The sequence below is a fragment of the Diceros bicornis genome, chromosome 16, assembly GCF_020826845.1.
Source record: "Diceros bicornis minor isolate mBicDic1 chromosome 16, mDicBic1.mat.cur, whole genome shotgun sequence".
Lineage (NCBI taxonomy): Eukaryota > Metazoa > Chordata > Mammalia > Perissodactyla > Rhinocerotidae > Diceros > Diceros bicornis.
Genome location: NC_080755.1, coordinates 12,360,727 through 12,377,293, shown reverse-complemented (window position 1 = coordinate 12,377,293; position 16,567 = coordinate 12,360,727). Strand labels below are relative to the sequence as shown.

At 36.0% G+C, this 16,567-nt stretch overlaps 1 protein-coding gene across 1 annotated transcript in view; it reads left to right on the top strand.

Annotated features, from left to right (window-relative positions):
• The window catches only part of RBBP8 (RB binding protein 8, endonuclease), an 87,230-nt gene that overhangs the window by 42,812 nt on the left and 27,851 nt on the right, over positions 1-16,567 (top strand). Inside the window, exons 6-8 of the mRNA XM_058556815.1 lie at positions 4,538-4,604; positions 12,074-12,249; positions 14,470-14,574. Coding sequence (XP_058412798.1) covers positions 4,538-4,604; positions 12,074-12,249; positions 14,470-14,574 — 348 coding nt within the window. The remainder of the gene's footprint in view (positions 1-4,537; positions 4,605-12,073; positions 12,250-14,469; positions 14,575-16,567) is intronic.

The window sequence follows — 16,567 nt, the reverse complement described above, 5'->3', positions numbered from 1 at the left end:
TCTTTTCCATTCTCTCTATTTTGCGATTCTGATGAGACCGTGTCCTTCTATCCTTCGTATCTCTTAACATCCTTTGGCTATTTTTCATCCCCTTGTTTCTCTCTGCTGCATTCTAAGTAATTTCTTCAGATCTCTTGTTCAGTGTACTAAGTACTTCAACAATTCTGTTATGCTGAGTTATTTCAGTAACCCAATTTTTCATTGCTAAAAATTCTATTTGTTTCTTTTTCAAGTCTGCCTAGTCTCTTTTTTTAATGAAATTAAAAAAAAATACAGACAGGTAGGGAAAATAGTAAAGAACCCTCATACACCCATCACATAGATTTAATAGTTGCTCATATTTTACTTTTTTTTCATTGTTTTCAAACTGAAATATTTTACTGTAAATTACATACATCAGATCATTTCTTCTCTAAATACTTGGATAATTTCTGTATAACCACAATACCATTACCTTACCTACCAAAGATTACCCATAATTTGCTAATATTCTCTAATAGCCAGTCCATTTTCATATTTCTACAATTTAAGGTCTTTTGCAGCAGTTTTGTTCAAACCTGCCAATCACAGACCACACATTGCATTTGTCTGCTTTTAATCTAGGATAGCTCCCTTTCGTATTTTTTTCTTTCATGACATTGACTTCTTGAAGAAGTAGGACCATTTTCCTAAAATTATGCCACCTTCTGGATTTTTCTCATAATTTTATCTTGTTCCTTTATTTCCTATAAAATAGAAATTGAATTTGAAGGCTTTATTAGGTCGAGATTAAACATTTTTGACAGCAGTACTACATAGGTAAAACTGTCTACTTCATATTGCATCATATTGGGAGACAGATATTGTCAGGTTATTCCACTCTTAGGGATTCTAAGATTGATCACTGGGTTAAGGTGATGGCCAGATTTCTCTGTGATAGAGTTCTATTATCCTCTTGCACCACCAAGTAATCTGAATGGGAGGATGGATGTGTGATACCATGAAATCTTGCAAAAATATAATTCTCCTTCAATCTTTCTTTAATGGTTTTAGCATCCATTGGTGATCCTTGCCTGAATCAATTATTTAATTAGAGATTACAAAATGATAATTTTCCATTTCTCTTATTCTTTCTACATTTATCAGCTGGCATTCTGTAAATAAGAATTCTCCCCCATCAACTGGGGCTGTTGGTTACCTTGGAATATAGTTCTTACTGGAAAGGCATGGTACATCTTAATTTTTTCTCTTTAATTACCAGTTTTCAGAGTAAAGTCTTGTGTAGTAGTTGCCTACAGTGGTGACACATGAGGTTTTGTGTGTGTGTGCATTATGTTTCATTTTGTTTTTGATGAGACTGGGGCTTTCTCTTTTTTCAGTATAATAGACACATGGCATTTTATATATCCAATGTGTGTCAGTCAGTTACATTCATTATTATTGATGCTCAAATTATCTCTATTTTGTCTGCCTACTCCTTTTTTATGATCATTTCTAGTATGTTCATCTTGGGCATTCCATCTTAAATCTTTAAACATTTCATTGCTATATAAGATAATTCTATTATCTGATATACATATGAGTTATTTTCTGCTGACTCTAGTGGTAAGTAAATTAAGATCACTTTGGCTCTATTTCAGGAGTTTGGGTTAGACTGGAAATCTCAGGTTCAGTTCCCCCAGCAGGGCTGATAACAACATCTGCTTACTTACACTGCTTGAGTTTTAGCTCACAGTTTTGTTTTGTTTTTGTTGATGATTGTGGTGGTGTGGGAGTCCCTTGGACTTCTCTTCCTCTGAGCTCAGCGGTTTGGTAAAAAATATGTTTTTATGCAGGATCTAGTTGTTTTGTAGTAAGACTACTGTTAAAACATCGAATCCACTCCAACACCCTCAAGGGTTTTCTCAGCCCAAGGAGGTTTTTTCTGTTACTTCTTTGAGTGTTTGTTCCTTTCCATTCTCTCTGTCTCTTTTGGAACTCATATTAGGCAGCATGTGCCTAACTTTTCTTTTATGCTTTGTAACTTTATTCTTTTGTACTGAGTTCTGGGAGAATCACTTAGGTGGATATTAATTCTGTCTTCAATCACATTTATTCTGCTTTCATCCCATTTTTCGTGTTTTTAATTTTTATGACCTTTGTTTCTTTTTCATGGCAGCCTGTTGCTTTTTTTTTAGTGGATCCATCAGCCTTTGAAATCTTTGTGAAGATGTTACATATCTTTTGTTTGCTTTATTAAAACTACTTATCCAAAAGTTAATTCTTCTTTTGGACTGGTTTTTAATTTCGAAAAAAAAATTTTAAGTGTTTTTAGGTTTTTTTAAAGTGTTTGTTGACTCGATTGTCTGTAATTGTAGATGTCTCTAAATTGATGGTTTTGTTAAATGCGGTCTCACTTCCTTAGCTCAAGGAATAATCCCCACGTTGCTGATACTGAATGCAGGTTCTGATTTACAGGAGCCCTACGCCAGTGGCTGAAAATGGGAGGGGAAGACACTTGACTGGAGAGCTTTTCTCTAGGGTGTATAGATCGTTTTTGTCTTAGGGGTACGGGGGTGCCTTCCCTATTGGCTATTATAAGTTACTTGGGAGCACTGCCCTGATCGCTGTCTCATTATTTATTAATAGACTCTGCTATGTTCAAACTTCTGGAGATCTATCCTCAGGGCTTTAGCATAAGGGCAACTATTAGCTACCCTTTATTTACCCATTCAGTAATTTCTGGGCCTTGCTGCCTCCGATATGGGAATTACTATGAGGTCCTGCTGGAAAAGCTCACTTGTTTTTTTAAGGCTCTTTCTTTGATTTTACCATCAGACTGAACCTATCTATTTTTAAATCATTCAGGAATTTTTCATAGTTCTAATCTGCTAGTGGCACCCTTTCTGGCTTTTCAGTATTGCAACTTATTTTTAGAGCTGTTTTGTCATTTCATTGGGATTTGGAGAGGGAGAGTCAAGTAAAGCATCTTAATCAGAAAGCTATGGTCGTTTTTGACTTCTCTCACCCTACAAAGGTTGAGTTGCAAATAACTACTGATTTTGCCTCTGTAGCTGCTCTTCTGCCTGTCCGCACTTCCTATTTCTGCACCTTCCACGTTAGTTCAGATACTGATTTCTTTTAGTGCTTGTCTGACTTGTCAATGCTTTCTTCTCCCTTTGGCATGTGCTATACATACTAACAAATCAGTCTTCTCATCATTCATCTGTGAAAAATGATTCCTGATAATCTTTTAAGATAATATATTTCAGATTTCTTAGTCTGCTTTTGAAGGCTTTCTACCATTTATTATACCCAATCTTTCTTTCTAACTTTGTTTCGTTAATTCTCTGCTTAGAATGGTCACCTGACAGCTCAGTTCTCCTCTCTTTGGTGAATCCTTTCCTGATCTTCTCAAGGGCCCAAAGTAACCTTTTTCTCCTTGGAATTTCCTTTAGTACTTTATCTTTCCCTCTCTAATGCCCTTGTCACTTTTAGCTGTATAAAACATATTTACGTAATATCTTGTCTCTCATTAGACAGCACTTTCCTTTACGTTATTGTCTATATCTTAAGGTTTTTTTAGATCCTCCACAGGAGGTAGTTTATCTCACATATTGTAGATAGTCAAAAAATTTTTATTTACTCAATGTAAGAAAATATGTAAGATTTATAAACCACTCAATTATTAACAAATTTTTGGAATATGATTAACTTTCTTTGATAGAGGTTAATTGTATTTACTATGACTTGATCTCTTGGGTATATTCCTCCTAGTAAGACACATGCTTGACCAGTGACATCATACTAAAGATTGATAAGAATTTTGTGTTGGCTACAGTAGAAATTATAGTCCCACTGGGCACAGACGTTAGCCCAGGGTCAGTCTGCTTCAGCAAAAAAGAGGAGGATTGGCAATAGATTTTAGCTCAGGGCTAATCTTCCTCACAAAAAAAAAAGAAGAAAAGAAAAGAAATTATAGCCCCAAGTTGACTTTCTGCTTTATAAATTAAATAAGGATGGATAGGAAAATTTGGTCGAGGTAGATTCAGATAAACTATTACTTCAGTACATATATTTAAATTTTGCTGATAACAATTATTCATGAAACAGAGTATGACTAAGGAAGAAAATTTGCCTTAATTGTGCTTGTTATAAAAATTACAGTGATATTCAGTGTTATATTATTTTTATGATCAGATTTATTTCAAGGTAAATGACTTTCACTAAAATGGTATTTGAAATTAGTAGGGCTGAGTAAGCAGATGGAATGCTTTCTTGTCCTCAGTATGAATAATTAGACTGTACTCCCCAGTACATGAAGTATTCTTGCGTTTTTGCCCACAAACATTACATAAAACGATCAGTTAATCAGTTACATGGAACTGGCACAATATGAGATGTAGTAATCACTGCCTAGTAACAAATTAGTTTTGCACAGTAGCATTAACCCTGACTAACATTATGACTTAGAATTGGAAATCCTAGTTTCTTCGTAATTGTTGAAATTATTGAAAAAGCCTGACATACGTGTTAATATAGCTGTAATATGTGCCTTCTTTTTCACATTATATTTAAGTGAATGAAAAGAATACTCTACAGGAAGAAAATAAAAAGCTTTCTGAACAGCTGCAGCAGAAAATTGAGTAAGTATTTTTCCTAAACTGTAGCAGAAAATTGACTATTTCTTTCTTCATCTTACTTAGCTATACAAATAAAGATATATTGAGTTACAGATTTCATTTTTAAAGATTAAAATTGAAATTTTAATCATTTTTTAAATCATTTCATTTTTAAACATTTAAAATTTTAAAGATATAAAATTGCTATATTTTTGTGTGTATGTGCACCTCTTATATGCATATACACACATGTATACATATATATGCATATATTATATGAAGAAAGTATATGCATCTCTTAGGTTAGTGCGTGAATATATAAAGTATCAGAACATTTTAAAGCATTTTAATTTTTATAATCTATTATAAATAATAAATTATTAAAATACTTATAGTTCAAATAAATATTTGGGTTTTGTTACCTCTCCTCCACCCTGTCCCAGAAGCTTCATAAAAGCTAACTGAGTAAGTATTTCCTCTTAGACACTTCTCAGGCCTGGAGAACTTCTTTCTCCTATTCCTCTCCCCTCTTCCCCCATTTCTCTTAAAGAATAAAAATAATAACTTTTATCCTGTGTACCAGTTACTCTCCTTTGTGTTTTATGTTTATTATTAATCCTCACTATGATTCTTCAAGGTAATTTTATTATCTCTACTTTACGGATGAGGAAACTAAAGCTCGCAAAAGTCGAATAATTTGCCATGGTCTCACAGCTAGTAGGTAATAGGACCATCACTCAGACTGCTGTCTTTTGACTCAAAGGCCTCTGTTCTTTCCATTATGCAACAGTGTCTCAACAAAAGAATCTTTCTGGGTCTGGCCTGACTGATGCAGAGCAGAGATGTGGCCAGCTCTTAGTTCCCATTTATGAAAAGCTCGTGTAATATTTTTTGAGTTAGGATTCAGGATAGTGTTAATGGTTTTATAGGGTTTTTAAAGATCCTTTGCATTTGAGGAACATCTACAAAAACTTTGGTAAACTAAGCAGATGTAACATATTATTTTGGCTTAGAATAGTTATTGTTCTTATGTATAAACGCGTCTCACAGGTGAAATTAACATCCTTATCAGTATACTTTTAGGTAGTGGATGTCTAATAGGATTTTGATATTCCTCTCCTGTGATCAATCTAGTGAATATTGGTAGCCAAAGGGAATTTTGAGGTGGGATAATAGTCAGATGGGGAAAGAAGTCTATGGGATCAGACAGAGGTTATGAAACGTGTATGAAAATGTCAACACTTTCTAATTTTACTCAAGTTGTATATTGAAGTGAGGCTAGACACAGATCCACAATCTTTTATATATGATTCCAAAACCCAAAAGGTTTTTTTGAAATGTTATTCACAACCTAATCTCTTCTCAACTGGCAGGATGCTATTTATAGTCCTTGTTTATCTCACTTCATATGAGCATTCCTCTGTTTCGCTTTGAAAATATCGATATGCTTGACTAAAGGATGATACCTTAGGTTCCACTGGAAGTATTATGTAATAACTTGTATATGCTTTGAATTATCCTTCATTTAAGAAAGAAATCTGAATTCTGAATCATATCTGATTCCTAAGATTTCAGATAACTGTTGACCATTTATTTGTTATGTGAAGTGATTTAGCACATGTAGCTTATGGTATTTTGAACATATCAGCCTTGATATTTATGAATACAACGATGAATAAGATAAGGAGTGTGGAAAGGTTAATACAGAATTAAGTAGGCAAATGCCTCAAAAACCACGGTGTATAAAGTGTATTGAAACTAGATAATGTCCTTTGCTTAGCAGAAGTATGAATTCCAATCAGAATTAGTTTATTTTTCAGAAGTATGAATTCCAATCAGAATTAGTTTATTTTTAGTGTTCTCCAATTCACAGATTTTTTCCTGTTGAATTGATATTTTAGAAAAGAAGTAAAAGCTGAAGTTTGAAATTACAGTAATGATTAATCATATAGATGAGCTCAGGGTATGTATGTTTTATTTAGGACATGCCTTAGTCCATTGTAGGAGGTAATCTATTGTGTCTTTCAATTCTTAAGACAGTTGTTATTCTCATGAGCCAACTTCTCTTATAGCTTGTTCTCTTCAAACAAATTTCCTTTCCTTGGCAGTTAAAAAAATATAGCAAGTATTATTTTGTAAAGGCAACCTAGTTTCCTCTGTATACCTAAACTACTGCAACATTATACTATTAGTGCCTGAAATTCCCCTGAGCTGTAAAAAAAAATATTTTTGACTTATACTTCTGCTTGTTAAATGCAGTCATTCTAACTCTTCTAAGCTAGGTTTGATGTTACAGAAACCTTATATGGTAGGACAGTTATTTAATCACATTATAGTAAGAAATTATTAAGTAAAAATTTGCCATTATAAATTGCGTATATATATATAATATATATTGTATATAACTCTGCCAGTCACAGAAAGCAAATTAAATAAGCTAGGTCTTGAGGTTATGACCCTTTTTGTTTTGGGAAATGGATATGCTGGGTCGGTGAAAGTCAAAGGCATCTATATACTTAAGGACTGTAGAAGTCATTCCATTCAACTCTTCTAAATTGAATTCCTTGTATAACTTTTTAACAAATAACCGCTGTTTGTACACATCTAGTACAAATTCGCTGTCTCCCAAGCCTATTTAATTTTAGTGAGATGGAATTATTAGAAACTTCTAAGTCTGTGCAGAAATCACTCTACGTACAAGTTATATTTGTTGATTTCTGATTTTGCCTTCTGGGACCATCTGGAACAAGTGTACTTCCTCTTCTACTTGATGGCCCTTTGTTTACATGAAGACAGCTATCAGGGCCCTCCTGAGTCTTATCTTTAGAGTAAATATCCTCTCTTCATTAACTCTTCCTCATGCGGCATTACTTCAAGACTCTTCAAAGTACTGTTTCTCTTTAATATTTTAGTTTGTCAATATCTTAAGTAAGAACTCACTATTCTAGGTATAGTCTGATCAGTAGAGCAATACTGCCCCCTCCATTTTTCTGTATCTTTATATTAATGTGGTCAAAAGATTCATATATTACTGGTGGTTCCTTATTGGGTTTACTGCTAACTAGAACCTTAAAGTCAAAGTCTTCCCTATCCTCTACTTGTAGACTTGTTTTAGATAAAAATACAGGACTTCAGAGTCATGGCTTCATAGTAGGTTGTTGAAGAAACCTTATATCATTTAGCCTACTCCTTCATTTTAAGATAATAGCACTATTGATTAAATACTATTTTCTAGGCATTGGATTACATCTTTACAGACATTATTTCCTTTTCACAACTTTCCTACAAAAAGGAAGTAGGGAAGTATAGCACCATGCCTACTTTATAGATGGTGTACTGAGGCTCAGAAAGGTTAAATAACCTCCCAATGTGACTAGTAAGTGTCGGACCCAGAATTTGAAGCCAGGTCTACCTCACTTCACATTTTGTATACCTTTTCTATAGTTTTATGCTAAAACAGCCTCAAAAGGTTACCTGCATGGTGCCACACTGTTCAGGTGGCAGAACCTGGATTCTTTCTCTTCTGACTCAGTTCAGTAAGGCTTGTATCTTGCATTTATCTTGTTCTATTTCGTTTTGTTAGATTTGGCCCGTTATTCCAACCTCTGAGGGTCTTTCATATGTTGATTTTTTTTTCCTGCCATGTGTCAGGTTAGCTTCAGCTTTGTGTCTTCCACAAATCTGATAACTATTCCATCAGTGCCCTGCCTCAAAATCATAAGTAAGATGTTGACTAAAACCTGCCTGAGGATGGAACCATTAGGCATACTACTACAGATTTCCCTCATTAATGATAATTTTTTGTGTGATATTGTTCGGTCAGTTAGGAGACTGTCTTTCTCTGTTAATACCAAGTTTGTATTTCTTCTTTTTGTTTACAATAAGAAGATATCAAGAGAATCATTGTCAGATGCCTTCCTGAGAGCTAGATGTACAATAAAACATTCCTCAGAACCACTGGTTTAATAGCCCTTGTTTTTAAAATTAGTCTTATTTAAATTATTCATATGGTAAACTTATACTGGTTCCAAGAGATCAGGGTATCAGACTCACTAGTTTGTTTTTAGGGAATCCTCTTCTTCCCGTTTTTGAAAATCAGAATGTTTAGTGAACTTGATGGCTATAACTGCTTCATTAAGTTTGAATTATATTTTAACTGGAAATATAAGTTCTTTAGGAGAAAAGCTGGAAGTTAAAAACTTTTTCACAGACTCTTTATGAAGGGAGACCCTGGACCATTATAGGTCTTTAGAAAAAAGAACAACTAAAATAGTTTTGACAGTAATTTAAGGGGAGGCCTACAAATAAAACAGACAACCAAAAAAATTTACTCTTAGGCCATTCGAAAGGAAAGTGGAAGGAGAAAGATGACTAGTGTGCGTAATTAACCAACAGCTGTGGCAAGAACTTGTTAAACTTTTCTCAGAAAATCAGAGTGAGACCTAATGCTTTAAAGAAGAAATTTGGTTAACACATGGAAGTTGTTTTGTTTTTTTCCCTTTTCTTTTATGACAAAGGACAAAAGAGGACAGAGCCAGCGCTTGTTTACTTAGTTTGGACAGTGCTAGTTGGAGCTAGTTTTGCTTTTGTTTTGTTTTGTTTTTCCTTTTGTGATCCTAGCTACTTCTAGATTGACTCTGCCAGGAAATCAGTTTCTTCTCGTGACTCATTCATGTTTCAGGTTGAATTTTTATGACTAATAGGCAGGTAGGCTGTGACGTGATTAGTTAAAGCTAGGTCAGGTGGATTTCACACTTCATTAATTTATAAGACTTTCTCATATGACTTGGGCTTCCTCTGTTTTTCCAGAATAAGACAGTAAAATTGTAGGGAGAGATTAAAAATTAGATATTAGCTCTAAAGGTTTTCCTCAGTATTGAATATAGGATTATAGACCACAGGTAGGATTGATATTATCTAGGAAATTAAGATATAAATCTATGCTAGGAAAAATTAATCTTTGTCTTCTAATTTTTTTTTAGAATTTCTGTTGATCATAGTTTATAAAACTCTCATATTATTCTTTGTTTGGAAATAGTATTGAAAGTTGATATGAGTATAATAGAACAAACTGGTTTTGTCACATAAAGCCTGAATTGGTTGGCAAATAGATCAGTAATGGTTTGACATGAGAAAGTCAATTGAATTAATTAACTTTATTTTTCTCAACCACAGTTCAATCCAAATCCAGTCTTTAGGTGCCATTGGCCCTGAATTGAGTTGGGCAAGAACATGTGCCCAGAGCAGCACAAATCTATTTTTCTAGTGGAATCTGGGACTCTCTCATATTCATTCATTCAACAGATATTTATTGAGCACCTACCAAGTGCCTACTATTGTAGACACTTGTGATGCATCAGTGAACCAAAATCCTTATCCTCTTAGAGCTTACATTCTGGCAGGTAAGCAATAGGCAAATCACTTATAGACTATGTTAAGGAGTAGTAAATGCAATGGATAAAGTAAATAGAGTAGAATAACAAGGAACAGGAGTACTGGCGTGTGGGAAGGGAGTTGCAGTTGTAAATAGCATGTTCATTGATGAGAAGGTAAAACTCCAGCAAAGACTTGAAGGAGATGAGGTAATTAGCCATGTGATATCTGGGGATGAACATTCCAAGCAGATGGCACAGCTGGAACAAAGAACCTAAGGTAGGAGTATGCCTCCTGTGTTTGAAGAATCTCAAGGAAGCAAGAATGGCTGGAGTAGAGTATAAAAAGAAAAGAGGTCGGGCCGGCCCCATTGCTTAGCGGTTAGGTGCATGCGCTCCGATACTGGCGGCCCAGGTTTAGATCCCGGGCGCGCACCGATGCACCGCTTCTCCAGCCATGCTGAGGCCTCGTCCCACATACAGCAACTAGAAGGATCCACAACTATGACATACAACTATCTACTGGGGCTTTGGGGAGTAAAAGGGAAAAAAGAGGAGGATTGGCAATAGATGTTAGCTCAGAGCCGGTCTTCCTCAGCAAGAAGAGGAGCATTAGCACGGATGTTAGCTCAGGGCTGATCTTCCTCACCAAAAAAAAAAAAAAAAAGAAAGAAAAGAGGTCAGAGCGGTAATAGGGGCAGGGGGGCGATCAGATCATGTAGGACTTTGTGAATCATTAAAAGAACTTTGACTTGTGTTTTCGGTGACATTGGGAAATGTGGAAGGATTTAATCAGAGGAGTAACATAATAAGACTTAACTTTTAATAGGACTGTTCTGGCTGACGTGTTGAGAATAGACTGTAAGGGGGCCTGTTAGCAGCAGTGGTGGAAACTCAAAGTTTGACTCCTGCTTGTCGGTCATTAGTCTCATGGTCTGCACTAAGGATAACAGGTCAGAGAGGTAATAGGGGCAGGGGGGCGATCAGATCATGTAGGACTTTGTGAATCATTGAAAGAACTTTGACTTGTGTTTTCGGTGAAATTGGGAAATGTGGAAGGATTTAATCAGAGGAGTAACATAATAAGACTTAACTTTTAATAGGACTGTTCTGGCTGACGTGTTGAGAATAGACTGTAAGGGGGCCTGTTAGCAGCAGTGGTGGAAACTCAAAGTTTGACTCCTGCTTGTCGGTCATTAGTCCCATGGTCTGCACTAAGGATAACATGTTGAATGGTTAACAGTATTGTCCCAGGAGTCTGACGGCTGAGATTTGGATTCTGGTTCTGTTACTTACTATTTTAGTAAGTGACTTAACTTCTGTGTCTTCATTTTCTCGTTTGTAAAATGAGAGTAATAATACTTCCTATAGTTGTGATAATTAAACTCATATGTGTAGCACTTTGAACAGTGCCTGGCAGTGGAAACCCACAACAGATGTTGGTATTATCAGTGTTAATGTTATTTATCATCCTATATTTGTTGTGTGCCAAGTCATGATGATTCTGTTACCACAATGTTTAACATTGGTCCCTTCCTTTCCATTCCTGTTTTCAACATTCTAGTTCAAAGGCACAGAAGCTCTTGCATGGACTATTAATATAGTCACGCCTAATTGATTTCCTTGCCTCCTTTCTGTCCTAGTCAGTCTGCTGCACACTGCTGCTAGATTATCACATGACTTCCATGCTCTAAAACCTTAATTGCTTTCCTCTTGCCTTCTTAATTATGTGCACATTTAATCAAGGGTCTCCTTCTGTAGTTCCAGCACTTAATCAAGGCTCTCCTTTGGTACTTGAGCTCGCCCTTCTCTAACACAAGTACATAGAATTGCCTGCCTTCACTCAAACTATGTGGATCCTCTGCTGATTTTCTCTGCTATTTGAAATTCTTTTAATTTCATCTCAAGTGCCGGTGACCACACTTTGTACTTCACTTCTCACAATAATATTCCCCACTTGGTACTCTAATCCTTGTATTTAGATCTGGAACATTAGATGCAGGGAATTCTCTCTCTATAGCTTCATACTTGTGTTCTGCTGTAGCTCCATATTATATGGAAGACGTTTTAATAGATATTTGTCAAATTAATTTTCCTTAAAGTGTCATTATTTTCCTCTAGGAATGATCAACAGCATCAAGTAACTGAGCTTGAATCTGAGGAAAATGTTATTCCAGATTCCCCAATAACAGCCTTTTCATTTTCTGGCATTAATCGACTGCGAAGAAAGGAGAACCTCCATGTCCGATACGTAGAACAAACACATGCTAAACTGGAGCACCCCGTGTGTACAGACGGTAAGGTTGGAGGAGTATTTCAGTTCTCTGGTTTTGCAAAAAAACAAGTGTTTGTTGTTAGTTTTTATGGTACTCAATCGAGTGGAAAGAAGACAGTCACTGTCAGGTGACTTATGTTACAACTGTGAGTCAACTTCCATTAGTGAAGTGACTGGGAAGGCATTTTCTGCCTGTGTTATGTATAGATGTGCATTGCTCATCTGAATATATAAACACTCAGCTTTTTATAAATACAGTGAATAGTTTCTTTTCTTTTGATTTTAAAAATATACTTATGTGTATATATCTGAGTGGGATAGAAAGAAACAGGAAAGGAACTTAACCTTAATTTTCACCTACTTGGGCCGGCCCCGTGGCTTAGTGGTTAGGTGCTCGCGCGCGCTCCGCTGCTGGCGACCCGGGTTCGGATCCCGGGCGCGCACCGACGCACTGCTTCTCCGGCCATGCTGAGGCCGCGTCCCACATACAGCAGCTAGAAAGATGTGCAGCTATGACATACAACTATCTACTGGGGCTTTGGGGGAAAAAAAATAAATAAATAAAATTATAAAAAAAAAAAATTTTTTCACCTACTGTGTGCCAGGTATTATGCTGAGTGATTTGAGTACATTTTATTATATTTTAATTTTCACGACAGGCTTGCAAGGTAGCTATTAGCACCTTGGTTTTATAGATGAGGAAAGATGTGTTCTTTAGAGGAGTTAACTCAGAGTCTCGTGTCAAGTAGATGAGTCAAAATTCAAATATGGATCTTCCTGGCTCTGGACTTTTGTACTTTGCAGGTCTTGCCCACAGTTCCTCACACCATTGAAGCTGTCTTTAACAGGCTATTTTTATTTGTTAGAATTTATAGCAATTGATGGTAATCAAGAAATGGCTTTATAATGTATCTGCTTGATGGCTTCTAAGTGTCATAGTTCTAATTCCAGGCCAGGTTACCATTTCTGCTGATTGCTTTGGTACTACCTTTTCATATAGCCCTGAAATTTATCATGTGACGTGATATAATGATTATTCCTTTTAATGTTGATCTAAAGTAAATGGTAAAGACTTTAGTTTTTAACCTAAAATTTATTTGTAACAAGGAAAGCATTGCGGGGAAGGGGTGTACGTAGTCCTAGAGATATTTTTATAATGCAAATAAATTGTTGGCAGTAGCTATGCCTTTAAAAAAATAAGTAGATCTTGTTCTTTGATATTGGAAAATTGGCACAATTTTTCCCCATTTTATATGAGCTTGTATCACCATCTAGTGGAAAACAGAAGAACTGTTAAAAATTTTATGTGTAATTAGGAGCTAAAGTAAAATTAATATCATAGTTCTAGAATGAACATTCATTGGCCTTTTAGTCTGCCATCACACAGGACATAAATCACCACAGATAAGCAACTGCATAATTTAGATCATGTTTAAATGCCTGTGTAAGAATATTCAGAAAAGCAAATCACAGCAATTAGGAAAGTCTTTTGTATCTAGTATAAATGCTTCTGGTATATTTCCTCATTGTATGAGAATAACGTATAACTATTTAAAAACTTAATTTGTCTGCTTTACTCTTATTCTGATCATTTTTACTTGAAATCTGAAATTTTTGTTTTAAAATAGAAAATAACTTTTGAGCCATGCAAATTATTTTAAAACTGATTTAATGACTAGTTAGTCCCTTTGTCTTTCTAACCACTCTTGCTTGTTTATTTTCACGTTTATAGCGCTTTTTAATACTATTTTTGAGTTATAATTGGTAAAAATCTATTTCCTTTTACTTTGTCCTTCTTTTGGTTTTCTTTGAATTAACTCCTTAAACAATAGAATGATTTCTGAGAAAGCATGTTTCAGGATTTCCTTCCAGAAAATAGAAACTCTAAAATAAAGATTGTGGACATATATGATACAGTATTCATTTTAAATTAACCTACTGATTTGCAACAAATATACAAGGAAAAGAAGATACATTAAAATATTACAACTATAGGAGACTTAGATCAGAAGAAGCTTGTGTACAAATTCTAATCCTCTCTGCCCCACTGTCACAACTTCCAGCTTTGTTTCTTAGTGACACTGAAGAGGTGAACTTTTCATTAGCATATTGAAATTTTATCAATAAAATAGCATTTCTCATACAAAAAAAACAGGTTTGTACTGTCTTATCAAAATATTTTGATAATATTTTTCATCATGATTGTTTGTTTATATGTAATATCGCCTCTTTTTTCCCTTAGAATTGAGGAAAGTTCCAAAATCTTCAACTCATCTACAACATAAGCCTAACGAAAATGAAATTCTGGTGGCTGAGACTTGTGATCAAAGTCAATTTCCAATGGCTAGTAAGCAAGATATTGAGATTACTTTATAAGTTTAAAATTTATGGTTATTGGTGGGTTAAGAGAGGCCAACACTCTGAATTAGATGATATTTTAAAATATTTTCCATATAATTTTGTTTGAATTGCTAATCGTTGAGCGGTCTTTTTCCTATTGGAAAGTAATGTTATACTATTATTAATTCATATTAATGCCTCATCCTATTAATACAAATTGCTAATAATTTTAAGTAAACAAGGGTTTACTATGGTTTACTCATTCATTCAACAAATATTTGAGTAGGTCTACTGTATACCAGGCACTGAACAAAACAAAGCCTTTAACCTCATAGAGCTTACAGTCTAGTTGGGAGAGAAAGAAAATAAGCAAATGTATGTTAGGTGGAAGCAAGTGCTCTGAAGAAAAATAAAGCAGTGTAAGAAGGAATATTAGAAAGCCTCACTTTAAAAGTGTCATTGAGGGGCCGGCCCGGTGGCGCAAGTGGTTAAGTGCTCGTGCTCCGCTGCGGCAGCCTGGGGTTCGCCGGTTCGGATCCTGGGCGCACACCAATGCACCGCTTGTCAGGCCATGCTGTGGCGGCGTCCCATATAAAGTGGAGGAACATGGGCATGGATGTGAGCCCAGGGCCAGTCTTCCTCAGCAAAAAGGAGGATTGGCAGATGTTAGCTCAGAGCCAATCTTCCTCACACACACACACAAAAAAAGTGTCATTGAAGCAGAGACTGAGGGAAGCAAGTGAATTACATGGATGTCTGGGGGAAGGGCATCCCAGGTAGAGAAGTCAACGAGCACAAAGGCCTTGAGGTGAGGGTACTGTTTGGTTTGTTTGAAGAACATTAAGGAGGCCTGTGTGGCTGGGGCAGAGTGAGTGAAGGGGAGACTGGTTTGGGCAATTCTTTAGAGTTGCTGTTAACTGAGAGGGAAGAGACTGGGAGCAGCAGGTTTGCAGGGTGGAGGTGGGGGTGGTTAGGAATCAGGAGTTTGGTTTTGAGAATATTCTGCTTGGGATGCTGGAAAGACATTCTGGTAAAGATTTTGGATGGGTTGGTGGATGTGAGTTTAGAGAAGTCTAGGATAGAGATATGAATGGAAGTTGTTAGCATGTAAGCAAGTGAGTGTAGACAGGGAAGGGAAGAAGTTCAGGTGCTTAGCCCTGGGGCATTCCATTGTATATGAAGTGATCTCAACCTTTTTTCATTATTACCGCCACCCCAGCCTTTTTAAACACTTTTTTCCCCTAATTCCTTCTCCCATGGAATTTTAATACCACAGATATACTGTATGAGTATATTTATATCTGTGCCTTATACATAAAAAGAGATTTTTTTTAGCCCTCCCCAAGAACCATTTTTCACCCTCTTAGAGGCGATATCGCAGCTGTCAAAGGTGGTGATTTAGAGGTTGTTAAAATGAGGGGGAACCAACCAAGTAACCAGAGAAGGAGCTGCCAGTGAGATAGAGAAGTAAGATCAAGTTGTGTCCTTTAAGCCAAGTGGAGAGAGGAGGGAGTGGTCAGATGTGGCAAATGCTGCTAATAAGTCAGGGAAGATGGAGACTGAGAATTGACCACTGGTTTGGTCACATGGAGATCATTGTGTTAAACCCTTAACGTGAACTGTTAGAGTGTAAGTAAGGGTGATGGATTAGACTGGATCACGGTGAAGAGAAACTAAGAGCAGAGAAGGTGGAGAGTGCACTTGTTTACAAGTCCTTCCAGGTGTTTTGTGGTAAAGGGGAGGAGGAATGAGACAGTAGCTGGAGAGGAACATGGGGTAAGGGGGGATTTTAAAGAATGGGATATTATAGCATATTCAGCATATTTTTATGCTGGTAGAACAGTCAAGTAAAGATGAAGAAATGAATAATTCTGGAGACAGAGGGAATAATTGCTAGATCCTTGAAAAGGTGAGAGGGTCCAGAGCCCAGTTAGAAAGGATGGCCAAAGTTAATCACTTATTCATTTTATGTTAGTACCAAACTTAAGTTCTGAAAGTTA